General features: G+C 44.9%; 1 protein-coding gene across 4 annotated transcripts in view; it reads right to left on the bottom strand.

The window, feature by feature from the left end:
- The window catches only part of VCL (vinculin), an 84,030-nt gene that overhangs the window by 52,597 nt on the left and 12,929 nt on the right, over positions 1–18,504 (bottom strand). For all 4 annotated transcript variants that reach the window (XM_083615545.1, XM_083615543.1, XM_083615542.1 and 1 more), the window contains exon 2: positions 5,065–5,135. In XM_083615545.1, coding sequence (XP_083471671.1) covers positions 5,065–5,135 — 71 coding nt within the window. The remainder of the gene's footprint in view (positions 1–5,064; positions 5,136–18,504) is intronic.

Below are 18,504 nucleotides of genomic sequence, written 5' to 3' on the forward strand. Positions count from 1 at the left end.
AGAGGATGCTCCTGGAGATACTATCGAATGCTGCCTTTAGGTCAATGAATGCCACACAGAGTTGGCCACCCTTTGGGGTGGAATATTTCCAGGCAAGATGCTGTAAAATTAGAATATGATTAATTGTTGACTGTTTTGGGTGGAATCCAGCTTGTTCGGGCCCAATTAATTTTTTCTCTTCGGCCCATTGAATAAGTCTGTTCAACAGGAAGCGGGCATACAGTTTCCCCACTATTGAGAGCAGACTGATATTTCACTGCATCAAAATCATTAAAAATGATCGCCCAATACTTGCAGTTATGTATTATTATTATTATTATTATTATTAGGCATCACCTGACATTTTCAGGTTCAGCAACGTTAAAATTATTTGGTTTTCCGAAAGCAAATTATGTGCTTCTTCAGCAAACGCAGCCTTACCAAGCTAAATGCTGCCTAATCTCAAAAACAGCAGATTTGAATTCCTCACACTCAGAAGCCTATTTTTAAGAACCCTCACTGAAGAAATTTGCAAAATTAAGTTTCACTCCCTAAAACGGCATGCCTTAATGGGAGCTCGCCCCACCTCTTCTTTCAAAGATTGGCAGAAGGGGCAGGTCACTTGTTGGGACATCTCCATAGCTTCCATTTGTCAATTAACCTCTTGCCTTCCTCATGTACCTTAGAATCTACCTCCTCGTCCCCCCAACTATCATCCCAGGGCTATTTGAAGGACCATCTTGCCCTGAGGGGAGGGGAGAAGAAGGAAGCTTGAGGAACTGTCACCAGCCTGCTATCACTCAGTTCCGTTCTGATTGGAATACAAAAATCTGTGCATGACTCATACAGGTTTGGCATTCAGAGGTTGTTGGGTTGTTGTTTTTAAATTATGCTTTAACCAGGGAAAATGACTCCTGATAGTCTAGACCATTTGACTATCAGCTAGGGCAGGCTGACATTATTTGCTGGCTTGAAATATCGTTAAAACAAGCCATTACCTTATAGGAAGAATTCTAAGCCCAAAATTATTAAAATGCCATTTGTGAAACGGTTACATTCCTTTTATTCACAGTGAGCTTTCTAAAGCATCAAGTCTGAAATCAGACAATATGCTCTTGCAATATACACAATAATCTAATTTCCTGGAGCACTAATCTGAGCACTTTTGGTAGCTCAGGGACTCGGAGCTGCAATGTAATTCTCACCTACAGTAATTTTTTGATCAGCATAATGCAAGATAATCCTGGAGCCATGACCAACTTGTTGATAAAATCTGCGGATTTTGTTGAGTTCAATACACAAAATGATGTGTTGCACGGACAGCAAGCTACTGGACGTGCGAACTAAGCTGTAACACAGATGAGAGAGTAACATCCTATTTACAAGCCAAATTTAGCAAAAGATTAAATATAATTCACTTGGCTGGTTTTAGATAGCAGCCAAGTATCTTGTAAATGCCACTAGAGCTGTGTGTGCTAAAACATCTACGTCCTTTCCAGATAAAAACACAGCACTATCTATTTTTTTAAGGTAGAACTTCAGTGTCTAAAAATAAAATACTATTATTTCTGCAGGAGTTAACGTATGTATCATTCTCTTGCCTATTTTGCACCATTTCCTTCAAGTTCTCCTATTTTTGCCTGTACAGCTCCTGACTTTGGTTAACAACTTCCTATTCTTATGGCTAATCTGATTTTACAACTGGCATCGAGGTTTGACTGCATATAAGCCGTAGTTATTAATCTTGGTTACAGATAGGTAGCCGTGTTGGTCTGCCATAGTCAAAACAAAAAAAAAAATTTTCTTTCCAGTAGCACCTTAAAGACCAACTAAGTTAGTTCTTGGTATGAGCTTTCGTGTGTGTATCTGACGAAGTGTGCATGCACACGAAAGCTCATACCAAGAACTAACTTAGTTGGTCTTTAAGGTGCTACTGGAAAGAAAAAAATTTTTTTTGTTTTTATTAATCTTGAGGTGCTAAGAGCGCTTGGTATAGTTGCAATGAAGGCAAACAATTCTCACAGAGATGGTAGAGCCATTTCGGAGCTATATATTACAGATAGTTCACATCGCTGAACCCCTTCCCCATATGCAATTAACCCCTTCCACACAGAAAATGGTGTTACAAGAAGGGTTCAGCCTGGTCTTCTCCCTAACAAACAAGCTTGCTCGGTCATTTTTTTCCCCATGGAGGAACATTCATTAAGGCAAGCCCTCACCTGCAGTCTTCAGGTGAAGATATTTATTTATCCCAAAACATATTTATTGCCTCGGTGTGAATATAGCCAGCGACACTGGGAACGCAACATAGGTTGGGATCCAACACAACGGGCCAGAGGGTTGGGGACGACGACTTTGAACAGCTGACTCCCATGTCGTAACACAGGGGTCCCTAATGTGGTAAAGGTAAAGGTAAAGGGACCCCTGACCATTAGGTCCAGTCGTGACCGACTCTGGGGTTGCGGCGCTCATCTCACTCTATAGGCTGAGGGAGCCGGCGTACAGCTTCCAGGTCATGTGGCCAGCATGACTTAGCCGCTTCTGGCGAATCAGAGCAGTGCACGGAAACGCCGTTTACCTTCCCGCCGGAGTGGTACCTATTTATCTACTTGCACTTTGACGTGCTTTCAAACTGCTAGGTTGGCAGGAGCAGGGACTGAGCAACGGGAGCTCACCCCCGTCGCGGGGATTTGAACCGCCAACCTTCTGATCAGCAAGTCCTAGGCTCTGTGGTTTAACCCACAGCGCCACCCACGTCCCCCCCACAGCCTAAAAGCAGCCAGGCCATTTCCCCAATTTAAAACAACCTCCCTTCCCCCCCCAACCACCAAAACAACTGCTATTAGCTGGGGGGGGGAGAGAAGAAGAGAGAGAAGGATGCAATGTGGGTCCCTATTTCCCTTCACAGCTGCTTTGAAAGGTGGTTTACATCAAATAAAGACTGTAGGGGGAGGAATAAGGGTTAACCACCCTAGAACAACAGTCAAGCGAAAAGAGACCTGATCATGGATCGCCCATGTCACAACTTTTTGCGTCCACCAGTTCCAAAAGTTGCTGTTGTGTCCAATGGCATTTTCAAACCCTAGGCCCCATCTGTGCTGTCCGTATAAAGCAGTATCATGCCATTTCCAACAGTGATGGCTTCCCCCAAAGCTAAGGTTACCAGACGTCCCTGTTTCCCAGGGACAGTCCCCGGATTTACAAACCAGTCCCCATACAAAATCCATTGAAGTTGAAAAGTGTCCCCGGATTCACTGGAAAAAATCTGGTAACCTTACCCAAAGCATCCTGGTAACTGCAGCTTGTTAAGGAGAACCCTGTTCATCTCACTTAAATGCAGTAATACCAGAGCCTCCATGTGTCTCTATTTTCAGATCAACAAAAGCCATCCCGGTTTCTGATTTGATCCCAGAATGTCCCGTTTTTCCTTTGTTGTTGTTGTTTAGTCATTTAGTCATGTCCGTCTCTTCGTGACCCCATGGACCAGAGCACGCCAGGCACTCCTGTCTTCCACTGCCTCCCGCAGTTTGGTCAAACTCATGCTGGTAGCTTCAAGAACACTGTCCAACCATCTGGTCCTCTGTCGTCCCCTTCTCCTTGTGCCCTCCATCTTTCCCAACATCAGGGTCTTTTCCAGGGAGTCTTCTCTTCTCATGAGGTGGCCAAAGTATTGGAGCCTCAGCTTCAGGATCTGTCCTTCCAGTGAGCACTCAGGGCTGATTTCCTTCAGAATGGATAGGTTTGATCTTCTTGCAGTCCATGGGACTCTCAAGAGTCTCCTCCAGCACCATAATTCAAAAGCATCAATTCTTCGGCGATCAGCCTTCTTTATGGTCCAGCTCTCACTTCCATACATCACTACTGGGAAAACCATTAGGATATCCCTATTTTCATTGGAGAAATGTTGGAGAGTAGGGAGCTATGTGACCCCCCCCCCCAAGCCAGGGAGATAAGCATCCATACAACCTTTAGAAGACATCTGGGATTTTTTTTTTAGTGTTTAATTGTGTTTTCTATATATGTTGGAAGCTGCCCAGAGCAGCTGAGGCAACCCAGTCAGAAAAGGGGTGTATAAATAATAAAATTATCATTGTTATTGTTATGAAATAGGATGTCCTTATTTTCATGGGAGAAATGTTGACGGCATGTAATGCAACATATTATACTCTCTGGTTCACATTATGAAATCCCAAGACATAATTAGATCTTCCTATGCTTTAGAGAAAAAGTTGGATGTAATCATAGTGCAGTATATCTGATATTTAAAGCAGGTAGAGAGGCTACTAAGCAAATATTCAAAATAATCCACAATGCAAATAGATCTTCATACAATTTTCCATTTAGCTTTTTCACTGGCCCAGATTCCCACCTCCTGGCAAAGGCATTCATGTGCTTGAGGCAACATCTTTCTGCCCCACATCATGGGATGCTCTCACCCCCAACAATTTAGCAAAACCTTCATCTGTCTTAACTAACAAAGAACACACACTATTCGGAAGCTGGCCAGAAACAGCCTTTTTCAATAAGGAATTTGTATTTGACATTGTCAAGGAAATTGGCTTAATGATAACGAAAGTGATTATTACGCCTTCAAAACCTCCAAGAAGAAAATCATTATATCTTTTGCGCCGATGCATGAAGTTAATTACGAGCACCAGTCAATTAGCTTTCAGGTATCAAACAAAATCTGAGCCAGACCAAGGGCACACACAGAGAAAAGCAGACAAGCTACCCCTTGAGACTCTCATCCAAACTAAAAGGGATTTTATCTTGGGAAGAAAAGTAATATTTGTGCAGCTAGCTGTTGGAGAACTCTGTACTGAAGAAGCGGGATATTGGAACAGCTAAGACCACATTACAAAGTCCAGTCCAAATTAACCCAAATTTCTGATGAATAACAAGTCTAATCTTGTTCCTGATGTATTAGTTTGCTATGTGCAGGGATTTTTGCTTGCGTGTTTGTTTACTGAGAAGCATTCAGTCAAGGGAGGTCTCATTTGCACTCCAAAATAGTATGGCACTGATACAAGGTTACCGAAGCTTTTCTAAAACCACTATCAAGACTTGCAATGTTTATTTTCTTACTTAATGAATGCAGGAGGCATGTCTCTCTTCAAAATCTGGTCTTCAGTTGTCTGTACGGTTTCTTTTCCAACCTGCAGCAGAAGCAAAAAAAAGTTGTTTTTTAAAATCACCCGCTTCAGAATTGCAATGTAAATTTCTTAATAAAGTCAAAATATAAACAGCTTTTCCTGTTCCCATGGTTTACTACTTACCTGGCACTCGGGAGCAGTGCTAGAAACTCAGATATACAGTGCTACCTCGGGTTACATACGCTTCAGGTTACAGACTCCGCTAACCCAGAAATAGTACCTCGGGTTAAGAACTTTGCTTCAGGATGAGAACAGAAATCGTGCTCTGGCGGCGTGGCGGCAGCAGGAGGCCCCATTAGCTAAAGTGGTGCTTCAGGTTAAGAACAGTTTCAGGTTAAGAACGGACCTCCGGAATGAATTAAGTACTTAACCTGAGGTACCACTGTATAAGCTAGATGCCAAATGGCTCCTTAAAGAAAGGTTACAGTCACCAAAATGGAATGTCGAGTTGCCATTTGGGGGCAAGACAGCTCTAAAGTCTTACAGTGGTACCTCAGTTTATGAACTTAATTCGTTCCAGAGGTCCGTTCTGAACCCAAAACCATTCTTAACCTGAGGCGCGCTTTCGCCAATGGGGCCTCCTGCTGCTGACGGTGCACGATTTCCATTCTCATCCTGGGGCAAAGTTCTCAACCCAAGGTACTACTTCCAAGTTTGCAGAGTTTGTAACCCGAAGTGTTTGTAACCCGAAGCTTTTGTAACCCGAGGTACCACTGTGTTTTTCAAGTGATGGACGGATTGTGATTGATTCTCATTTAAAGATCTGGCTAGTTCAGAGGACCACCTTGAGCTAGGTTAAGAGCTTTGAGAACTTCAAGAGGAAAAGTCACTTGATCCAGGGACAGTCCACATATATATTGGCCTGTTCCAGTCTCTTTTTCTTAATGGTGACACGGACCATTCATAAGGCAAGAATATTCTTCACAACCATGAGCAGGGCAGAGGGGTGCAGAGAAGGCAAGCTGCAACAATTAACTATAATGTTGTTCACTGTTCCTGCTCAGGCTGCCCAGAAAAAGCATTCTAGTTCCTGAAATTCATACCGATTATGCAGGTAAAATATAACAGATAGAATTCTACAGAATGTGGCATTAGTGTGTGAAAACAGTCACAACCCAATGATTCCCAGGCATGCACCTCCAGATGGTGATGTCACCTAGCATCCAGGCATTTTCACTTGGTTGCAAGTAGCCGGTAGCCAGGTGCAAAAAGCTCCTGGCGCCTGGCTAATTTCGAACACTCCTCTGAAGAGGAGAAGGATACCCAAGGCATTGGAATGAAGCAGACTAAAGTGACAGCACACTAGCACAGTCACAAATCTGAAGGGTTCCCATCTAACATGGTCGCGTTACAAGAATGGAATGAAGCATATTCGCTGCTCAAACAATTCCTCCCTAGCGCATGCGTGTGGGCTTGGGCAGAGAGATGCTGCAGCAGAGGCGTTCTGGAACAGGAAGCCCATGGGTAAAATTTGAACCCAGAGCTCACTGGGTGGCTTTGGGCAGGCCACTCTCAGCCTCAACCCCACATCTACAATATAAATATTACGACTGGCCTGCCTTAACATGCTTTCTGTAAGGCTCGTCACAGGGGAATGTAAGTGAAACGATTTGGGCACTTGGAAGCACTGTATTTCAACATGCAACCCTGAAAAGCATTAAACGCTTTGTGCTACTAAATCGCTTAAAAGGTCCGCGTACAAAATAAATGCACCAATGGCAAGCACACTCCGTTCCCTAGCAAAAGACTTGAGACCCTTCTTGACTGGTTCACTAACAAACAAACTCCACAAGATGAAATTATCAGCTTTGTTTAAATATTGTTGTGGGAAACTGGGTTGTACGCCTTCTGGATTTTAATGCTGGGAACAAGCTCTTAAATATTTACTGCACCAACACTATATCACAATAAATAATAATAATAATTCATGAGAGAATATGTTATATAAGTACGAAACAGAAGTTGCCTCCTAGTCTGATGCCTGGGGGTAGGGATAATTGGAAAAATCTGGAGACAAGCTTGTCACTGTAGTGTACCTTGTAGATTTCTGACATTTCAATCGCTCACTTACTCGATGGATTTCCCCATTTCAATCCACTTCAGAAGGGATTGTGCAAGCCATTTGCTAGCTACTAGTTGTCCAATCAAGCAAAATCCACCATTGCTGTGTCTCAGATTCCTCCCTTCACCAGTAACATTTAATATGTGTATGTGCCTTATGGGACTGGGTGATATTTGGTTTTCAACATCACAATACGTCACCAGCTAAACATCACAATATACTGATATATCACGACGACTGAAATAAGGATGGAGCGATCTTAGAGGCACTGGCTGGTTTCACATTTTTTCCTGCATCGTGTGCGCGCTGTGCAAAAATCATATCATGATTCACAATATATTGCCAGGACAAAAATTATGAAACCGATATCACAATATGGACTTCAAACTGCTTCTGGAAGCTATGTCGATGTATCACCCAGCCCTAGTGCCTTACTGCACACAGTGCCAAGGAGAAACTGTGCACTCCCTGGCCCAATGACCACAACAAATACAAGGAAGCCAATATTTGGCATCTTGCACCATAACTGGTGACTCAGAAGTCATCCCTGAAGCTCCCAATGATATGAAACTCAAGGGTTCCTTGAGTCAGGGGGCAAGGAGTTCTTTTTCCTCCTTCATGTTCCTCATAAAAACCCACTTCCTGTTATTTACACAGAGCTATGGGGATACAGGTGGCGCTGTGGTCTAATCCACAGAGCCGTGCTTGCCGATCAGAAGGTCAGCGGTTCAAATCCCCGCGACAGGGTGAGCTCCCATTGCTCGGTCCCAGCTCCTGCCCACCCAGCAGTTCGAAACCACGTCAAGTGCAAGTAGATAAATAGGTAGCACTGTGGCAGGAAGGTAAACGGCATTTCCGTGCGCTCTGGCACCTGTCACAGTGTCCCGTTGCGCCAGAAGCGGTTTAGTCATGCTGCTCTGGTTCACCAAAAGTGGCTTAGTCATGCTGGCCACATGACCCTGAGGCTGTCTGCAGACAAACGCCAGCTCCCTTGGCCTATAGAGCGAGATGAGCGCTGCAACCCCAGAGTCATCCGCGACTGGACCTAACGGTCAGGTGTACCTTTACCTTTTTATGATCAAAGGGAGGAATTCAACATTGCACCCCTCTGATTGTTTTGCCAGAGCAAGCAAATCCCATTTCGCCTGCCCCCTGCACTGCTCTGTGGGGGGGGGGGGGTTCTCCTGACCCTTGAGAGCAGATTTGGGGAACAGAGGGGAGAAACCACCACTGTGCTAGTGGGAGCCCTTGCACTAACTTCTGCTAGCACACCAGCTTACTTGAACCCAAGCCACTGCAACATAAACAAGAATTCAGGTTCCTGGTGGTCAAAGCAGCTTACAGTCGAAATTTCAATATGGGAGGCACACAACCAAGGAAAGGGAAGAAGCGGTGAATATGAGCAAATGCAACAGTTTCATACTTAGGTTCATTTTGGGCTGGAGATAAGGACTAGGCAACTAAGCCACAGGCTAGTTTTAAAAGGGAGTTGAGGAAGTTGGCATTCCTCACTCAGAGAAGCAAGTACTTCCAGTTAGTGCCGCAAACTACAAGGAAACAGTACTATGAAATCTCTGCAAGCCAAGCAAAATACTTCCAGCCCACAAAAGGAAGAGAGGTGTGTGTATTTTAGGAGCGCTGATGCACTGAAATTACTATTTACAGCTCTACCAACACAACACCTCCCCACCCCCATTTTCTGCAGGTTATTATATAAATACATCTGAACATTCTCTTCTTGCACAGTATGGATCCCAGAACGTGTTGAAACAAAAGGTAAGAATACAGAAGGACACACGGGCTAACATGAACATTTCCCTCTCTCTCTCTCTCTCTCTGCAGGCTTGCATGGCAGAAATGCTTCCCCATTTTGGACAGCATGGGAAAGGGTTTTCCATGGATAGCAATTTATGATAAAGTTCGTCCATGCAGGGAGGGACTCTGGTCTGACAGGGCCCCTCCCCAGATAGAAGAACTCTGCAAAGTAGTTCTACATAGAATCGTAGAATCACAACATCTCAGAGCTGGGAAGGATCCCAGGGGTCATCTAGTCTGTTATAAGAATTTTAAGCTCTCAAATATAGAATAAATATTCATAAATGCACACATATCTAAATATATGAACCATGTGTCTGAAATAGTATGGGAGAGCAATCCTGAAGACATTTTGACTCTCCCAGTGACCTCAAATATTCCTCTCTCTGCAGTAAGGGAAGCAAATGGGGAAATTCTTCCCATTGTCCTTTTGCTTACAAATCCTGTCTTAAGGGCACATTTGTGTATGACTAGGGTGAGCCTGTGACCTGGATTCAGGAACTAAAGTATTAACCATCACAAAAGAATCGCCAGACTTCCCAGGTAATGCAATCAGTCATTTCTGCTGTAGACCACCTCCCTCTGTGATGTATGTATGAAGTTTTTTGGGGGTGGTCTTGGGCTACAGGGTGGGCAGTTTCAAAAGTCTATACAGCAGTACCTCAGGTTACAGACACTTTGGGTTACAAACTCCACTAACCAGGAAGTGGTTGTTCCAGGTTAAGAACCTTGCCCCAGGATAAGAACAGAAATCGTGCACCAGCGGCAGCAGGAGGCCCCATTAGCGAAAGCATGCTTCAGGCTAAGAACGGACCTCTGGAACGAATTAAGTTCTTAACCAGAGGTACCACTGTATAAGGGCTTGTGCACCATTGTTCAGGGTTCTCCTCCCTCTTGCACATGGTGAGTGGGGACCCTGTTGCAACAGTTCCTTGAATAAAGATCAGGCTTACTAGCCACTTTGCTTCTCAATATACTCTGGTTGGCCTCTGTTATTTTCTCCTACTTATAGGGAACCCACCTAAGGACTCTGTACAGGCTCTGGGATACTGCATAAGGGAAAGGCAGCAGCTTTTCTTCTAACAAGTCCCACCCCCTTCAGTGCAGGAATCTCAACTAGTCCAGTTGGTCATACCACCTCGGCTTAGAAACCTCCAAGGAAGAAGAATCTGCTATCTCTCGTGGGAGTCCGTTCCAATGTCAAAGTCCTAGTTATTCTGGGACTTGTGGACTGTTGAGGACATGGAGGAAAACAATTCCAGACGGCTTCATCAACTCATTTAAGCTGAGATCAAGACAAGAACTGCTCTCTTTCCTGCTCCTTTGCATTTGGAGGAGGCGAGAATAAACTTTTGCCTAATTGGAGCTTTCTCAAATTCCCAGACGTTCCCATTGTTTTTTATGACCAGCCCTTTCTCCTTTCCCAAGGGGAAGAAAAATAATATCCATGGCGAGGTCAGTTGAAGACAGGAAAACGAAAAGTCTAACGTTCTAATTTTCAATTCGTCTCGAATAGGTTTTCAGCGCTGCTGCTGTTCTGACAATCAAACAGCGGGAGGCAGGGAGAGCCACGGGAACAGAACAACAGCCTATGATGATTACCCTTTTCCAGATTTGCTCAGTCACACTTGACATTTCAGACATGCAAATACTATGCCAAGTGTTATAATGTACAAAGGAGAGCTGTTTGGGTTGTTGTTGTTTTTCAGCAGTGATCAGCACTGTCTTTCAGCAGTGATCACATTAGTATCTATGTAATCCGATACCCGCCCCCCAATCTGTTGCCAACTGCTAAATTGATTGGGGGGGGAAGATTCCTCCCAGGAAAGTCTTCCAATAATTCTATCGAATAAATCAGGGGTAGGAAACCTAAGGCCTGGGGGCCGGATGCGGCCCAATCGCCTTCTCAATCCGGCCCGCGGATGGTCCAGGAATCCATTTTACAAGAGTAGAATGTGCCCTTTTATTTAAAATGCATCTCTGGCTTCTTTGTGGGGCCTGCCTGGTGTTTTTACATGAGTAGAATGTGTGCTTTTATTTAAAATGCATCTCTGAGTTATTTGTGGGGCAAAGGAATTCGTTCATTTCCCCCCCCCCCAAAAAAAATATAGTCCGGTCCCCCCCCCATGGTCTGAGGGATGGTGGACCGGCCTCCGGCTGAAAAAGGTTGCTGACCCTTGGAATAGATGCATCTTTATAACACACCACCATTTAACTGAAGAGAATGGCCAGGTCATTACTATTATTATATTATTATTTTGCATTTCAAGATAAATATAGACGAAAACCTTATAGAGAAGTGTCCGTGACAGCTTGGTGCAGATGTGTGACTTGTTCAGTTTCCAGGCGTATGGCCAACCCAAAAAGAATACCATCTTCTGTCCTCAACTGAGAGGCAGTTCGTGAGAGGTGTTTCCTTACTGCAGCATTTGCTGCTACAAACTTTATACAAGCGATGCTGCACTGGGGGTATGTAAAAATAAATAGGCACTTAACGGGACGCGGGTGGTGCTGTGGGTTAAACCACAGAGCCTAGGACTTGCCAATCAGAAGATCGGCGGTTCGAATCCCTGCGACAGGGTGAGCTCCCTTTGCTTGGTCCCTGCTCCTGCTAACCTAGCAGTTCGAAAGCACGTAAAAGTGCAAGTAGATAAATAGGTACCACTGTAGCGGGAAGGTAAACGGCGTTTCCGTGCGCTGCTCTGGTTCGCCAGAAGCTGCTTTGTCATGCTGGCCACATGACCCGGAAGTTGTACGCCAGCTCCCTCAGCCAATAAAGCGAGATGAGCGCCGCAACCCCAGACCTAATGGTCTGGGGTCCCTTTACCTTTAACACTCTGAAACCTTAACTACAACTAAATTTAAATTGCTATTATTTATCCTTAGCGCATTTATGTGGCCTCTGCCCACCAATACACTCAATTCCAGGTTTTCATTTTCTGCTGGGATTCTCCTGAACTACCTTATTCTATACAAACACGCATAGAACATTATAGCTCATACCCTTTGTGCTGTTACCAGCAGATGAAAAATGAATTCATGTTTAATTGACTTGTTATTTAGCTAGCATCAGCATCAGATATTTATCTATTATTTAATCTGTTTAATCTGTTCTTTAATTCTGAAGACAGCTGGGGAGCCCCAATGATAACACACTCTATAAATCATTTGTTTACCACCAGCTTGTCAATGCTGCGTCTTAAAATCAGAACGAACATGAGTAAATATTTGGTTTGCAGGCTTGATAATGCTTTTGTGTTTGGCTGGCTGTTTTTACAACTGCCTTTAAATGATAAGCATGCAAAACTACACAACCCCTGCCCCCCCCCAAAAAAAAATAACCAACCTGTTTAATATCCACATGATAAACAAGAAATGGTCAGAGAGAACCAATTGTAATGTATTACAGTGAGCTTTTTAATGATCATGGTGAGACTATAAACCACCAAAATTCAGAATATGAATATGAAAGTATGTAAAATCAGGGGGAGGGGGAGACAACACACGTTTTCCATTTCAGAATACAAGGAGCCAGAGACTACTACTGTGGGCTACATAACAATCTAACAAACTGAGCAAACAGCTCACACTGGCCCAATAAAGAACAGGCCTTTAGCTACACAGATACAAATTTACAGAACATGCAAAATTCGCTACAGATTTTGTCATTTCTCCCCTGTAGCTTCATGTTCTTAGGTCCCCTGGCTCCTGCTGATTCTAAATTATATGAAACTGCCTTCACTACCTTTGCTAAAGAAAGGAAAAGACGGTGTCAGGCAAACAACACAGAGCAAGCGGCTGGTTTTCCTATCAACTGACGGGAGTCACTCACACAATGCCTCAGGGCAACCAACTGCCTAAGTGTGTTGTCGGTATCAGGAAAAAATATGGGAGGAGGAGGACACTCCTCAAAGGGTCGAGGATGTGAACCATGAAACTGCCATTTGTTAAGAAACTTGGCTGAAATCCTAAAACACATTTAACTGGGAGTAAGTTCCACAGAAGGGATGCGGGTGGTGCTGTGGGTTAAACCACAGAGCCTAGGACTTGCCGATCAGAAGGTTGGCGGTTCGAATCCCTGCAATGGGGTGAGCTCCCGTTGCTCGGTCCCTGCTCCTACCAACCTAGCAGTTCAAAAGCACATCAAAGTGCAAGTAGATAAATAGGTACTGCTCCAGCGGGAAGGTAAACTGCATTTCTGTGCGCTGCTCTGGTTCGCCAGAAGCGGCTTCGTCATGCTGGCCACATGACCCGGAAGCTGTACGCCGGCTCCCTCGGCCAATAAAGCGAGATGAGTGCCGCAACCCCAGAGTCGGTCACGACTGGGCCTAATGGTCAGGGGTCCCTTTACCTTAAGTTCCACAGAACTCAGTGGGAGTTACTTCCAGAAGGCATGACTAGACCTGCGTTATAGGTTCATCTGCTGCATCTAAGAGCTATGACGATGCTACTGGGCATAGGCAGGTGGGGGAGAGAGAATCATGGAATCGGACAGTTGGAAGGGACCCCGGGGGTCATCTAGTCCAACGCGCTGCAATGCAGGAATATGCAAACGACCCATGCAGGGATCGAACCTGCAACCTTGGCGTTATCAGCACCACACTGTAACCGCTTTTGGAATAACTGTATGGAACTGATCTTACGCTATGGACTTAAAGCTCTATCACTTCCTCAATGATCTGTTGGCAGGCTTTATCAATAATTGCACCAGAAACAACAAATACACATCCCCACATTTCCTGTCTTTCTATAAATATACTCTTCAGTATATTTCTCAGGCAAAACAAAAATCTGCAAGGTTTCTTCTCGGCACAGGGGCAGGAGAGGAAAGAAAGCTTCAGTCCAGCAGTCCACACCACAGACTTAACCCAGTTTTGATAGCCTTTAGGAATTGTGTTATAGGAATAGCTTTTACTATACGGACAGCACCTTGCCAACAAAGGTCCGTATAATAAAAGCTATGGTTTTCCCAGTAGTGATGTATGGAAGTGAAAGCTGGACCATAAAGAAGGCTGATCGCCAAAGAATTGATGCTTTTGAATTATGGTGCTGGAGGAGACTCTTGAGAGTCCCATGGACTGCAAGAAGATCAAACCTATCCATTCTTAAGGAAATCAGCCCTGAGTGCTCACTGGAAGGACAGATCGTGAAGCTGAGGCTCCAATACTTTGGCCACCTCATGAGAAGAGAAGACTCCCTGGAAAAGACCCTGATGTTGGGAAAGATGGAGGGCACAAGGAGAAGGGGACGACAGAGGACGAGATGGTTGGACGGTGTTCTCGAAGCTACCAGCATGAGTTTGACCAAACTGCGGGAGGCAGTGGAAGACAGGAGTGCCTGGTGTGCTCTGGTCCACAGGGTCACGAAGAGTCGGACACGACTAAACGACTAAACAACAACAACAAGTAAATACTTCAAAGCTTTACCCAATAAGGAACATTAAATAGTTCCTAACTGGGGACGCCCCACAGCAGCACAGAGAAGTTGCAACAAAAAGGAAGTGGAAGGCAGGGAAATTGAAAACAAGAAAACAGAATTTCTGCCCTAGCCCTGCACTCTGATGCCTCTTCTCCAGTGGCAAACCATTAGCTCAAGGTGACATTCCGATACTGTTAATGTAAAAACAGATTAATTATTGTGTCAAAAAGCAAAGCATCTCCCCACATACTGGTTTAATTACATTCTCTCCCCCCCCCCACTGGCATCTTTATGACCCATCTGTCACTTAGATTTATTATGTGACTGTCAACAACCTTACCTAGACTATCAAAAATACTGGGTTATATCACTCCCCACTCAGAAGCTGAAACTAAGCCCTGTGTGTGTGTGTGTGTGTGTGTGTGTGTGAGAGAGAGAGAGAGAGAGAGAGAGAGAGAGAGAGAGAGAGAGAGAGAGAGAGATAGGAGGGTGGCTTATTCCCATCAGATCCTTACAAGGGAATTGTCCTCAATGGATGCCTAGCTCTTTCAAGTGTCTCCATCAGTCTCTCCTGCATCCTGCCAAGACTGCTAGCCCAGAGAACAAAGATTTACACTGTTGGCAGAGCAGAGTTGAACTGAACCACTTTGTAGCAGGCAGGCAGGCAGACAGACAACTCTGGAATCCCCCATCAAAATTTACTGCAGCCTATTCATCAGGACAAGAGAGAAGATCTGGCCCTGAGAAGCAAACGGACAGTGAAGCGAGAGAACAGCTGCAGTGTCTCCAGACAGCCTCAATCTATTCAGCGCTTAAGATGAAGGAGGAAAAACCTGCAGAGGAGCCAGATTGAGAATCCAAGAGCCAAACCACGCATGAAAAGTGAGGCCTGTGGCTGAATCCCATGTCTTTTTCCTTAATGCAAAGTGGCACTGTGGGGTGGGTGTGTATTAATTTGATTGGAGAAGAGATGTTGGGGAATTGGGCTTTTAATTCTCTTCACTGCCCCACACGAGATCAACACTTCATGTACCGTATTTTTCTTTCCATAAGATGCACCTGACCATAAGACGCACCTAGTTTTTTTAGAGGAGGAAAACAAGAAAAAAAATATTCTGAACGAAACAATGGATGTATGATTTTTGTGGTTCATGCTGTGGCCACAAACATGTGATCTGATAGTGAATTTGGGGTGACCCAATGTAAAAATCCTGAGGATCCATGGGCTTTTACCTCCCCTCTCCCAGGCAGCCTCCACTAACCTCCCTTATCTCTCTTCCAGTCCCACCGATCAGCTGTTTCCTTTCAACACTCCCTTCCCTCTTGTTTGCCTTAGTGTCTTTTCCTTAGCTGGAGCAGCTTTTTGCTCCTCCTTTTCCTCTAATTTCTCTCCTTATTGCTTTAGTCTTCCTGTTTCCCCCCTTTGCAAGTTTGCTGTCTTTACCTCCCCTCTCCCAGGCAGCCTCCTCTATCTCTAGCATCCCTTATCTCTCTCCCCGATCGGCAAACGATCAGCGGCTTTGTTTCAACATCCACTTCCCTCTTTTTTTTTTTTTTTTTAAAAAAAGCATGATCTGCTTTTTGCCCCTGGGCAATTCGACTCCAGGGACCACGCATTCGCTCCATAAGACACACAGACATTTCCCCTTACTTTTTAGGAAGAAAAAAGTGTGTCATACGGAGCGAAAAATACGGTAACTTGCAGGTTTTTCTGATGTTACCTGGTATGCAACTTTCAAAGCGCAGCAGACCAGCAGGATTGCCAGCAGCTGCAGATCACCTAACCCAGAAAGCATTTTTTTTCTGAAACAGAAAGTTTCAGAATAGGAAGTCAGTAAGATTTGCTGGACTGCCTGCACCTGGTCCCACCAGGCCCCCACATTGGGATCTGCCTCGGAGACCCTCCTAAGTATGCCCACTTCCTAGGGAGGCGCCGGCCAATTCTGTGTCCAGGGCAGCTGTCTACCAGCTCCATCTGCTACGCAGGCTGAGACCCTACCTGCCCACGGACTGTCGCGCCAGAGTGGTGCATGCTCTGGTTATCTCCTGCTTCAGAGACCACCGCAATGTGCTCTACGTGGGACTACCTTTGAAGGTGACCAGGAAACTGCAATGCAGCAGCCAGACTGATGACTGAGAGTGGCCGCCGAGACCATATAACATTGGTCCTGAGAGACCTACATTGGCTCCCAGTACGTTTTTGAGCACAATTCAAAGTGTTGGTGCTGACCTTTAAAGCCCTAAAGGGCCTCAGTCCTGTATACCTGAAGGAGAGTCTCCACCCATATTGTTCTGCCCGGACACTGAGGTCCAGCTCCGAGGGCCTTCTGGTGGTTCCCTTCCTGCGAGAAGTGAGGTTACAGGGAACCAGGCAGAGTGCCTTCTCGGTAGTGGCGCCCTCCCATCAGATGTCAAGGAAATAAACAACTATCTGACTTTTGGAAGACATTTGAAGGCAGCCCTGTTTAGGGAAGTTTTTAATGTCTGGTGTTTTATTGTATTTTTAATATTTTGTTGGGAGCCACCCAGAGTGGCTGGGGAAACCCAGCCAGGTGGGCAGGGTATAAATAATAAATTGTTGTTGTTGAATTGTAGAGTTGGAAGGGACCTCAAGGGTCATCAAGTCCAACCCCTGCAATGCAGGAATCCTGTTCACAGCTGTCCCTGGGCGGACCCGAACCACCAACCTTCTGGTTAACAGCAAAACACACTGACCCACTGTGTCACAGAGATGTAATGTTGCTGTTCAGGAGGGACAGGAACTTTGGCATGGTGGCCTCACAGCTTTGAAGCACACTTCCTGTAGACCTCTGATGAGTGACTACATTGCAAGGTTTTTGGAAGGTCTTGAAGGCTCATTTCTCATTTCTGTGAGCAATGTTTTCAGCTTATGCCTAAATAAGTTTCATTCTTGTTATTCTTGAAGTCACAACACTGAAACAAACTACCTCTATATTCATTTTAGCATTTGTAGCTCAAGGAACGGGAAACGTTTGCCAGGTTGGTGGCAAACAGCTGCCACAATGTAATCTGCAACTTGTTATCTACAGCTTAACTCTGAAGTACAGCTAGTTTCTGCACATTTTCCAGGAAAGGACACCTTCCTCCCCGACTCTGGAAGTTGAAAATGAGCAAGTTCAAGATGAATATTTCCACAACATCTAAATTAGCTCTGCACTTTGCGCCCTAAAGCTAAGATCTGAAAAAAGTAGCATTTTTAAAAAATAAACTCTCAGGAATCAACAAATGCACTCACTCGCCATAGATGGTGTAGCATCTACCTTTCCCAACTCTGGCCAATTTTACTTCCCTCCTCTCTGGCAGGAGCAAAGGAGGTGATCATGACGAAGCTCAGGAAGACCTTAATGTGTATTATTGTTTGGATCATCAGGACAAATTTATAAAAACGGGAGATGGAGGAAGCTGACAGAAGAAGCAGTTCTCAAATGCCCCACCATGCCCCACCTGAAAATTGTGGACAGGGGACACACACAACAGACGACTTAATAAACCTTTAGTTGTTGTTCTACAAATCAAAGCACATACATAACTCGATAATAACTGCAGCCTTGCCTTTGTCAGAGAATCATGGCGGAACTGGATTTCACCATTGCCTAGCAGAAAATTGCCAGCTACCAAGGCCAGCCAGAATTTGTGAATCCCACAGGAGGCTTACAACACTCAACAATCTCCATCACAAACAAGGATTGGCCCACAAAGTTCTATGCAACACTAATACATGTGTCACAGCTAGTGATGCAAATGCCTAGATTTTGCAGCAAGCCAACATGAGCTCTGCGAATGAAGAAACTTCCTCACAGAAGTAGCCTAGCTGGGGGGGGGGGGGGGGACTGCTAACTCAACTATACAGATACTTGCAGAGATTAATTGTCTCTGAAGAAGAACACGCTATTAACCACTAATGCCACAAATAAATCTTCCCACCATCCAGTGTGCAGCCTTCCCAAGACGGGCTTTTGCAAAATCAGCAAATGCAATTACATCCTATAATGAAGCCACTATGAATGGGGGAAAGCACATGTTTAAGGGCACTCTGCAGGTAAGGTAACCCACAGG

The sequence above is a fragment of the Podarcis filfolensis genome, assembly GCF_964270895.1.
Source record: "Podarcis filfolensis genome assembly, chromosome: 5".
NCBI classification, from domain to species: Eukaryota; Metazoa; Chordata; class Lepidosauria; order Squamata; family Lacertidae; genus Podarcis; species Podarcis filfolensis.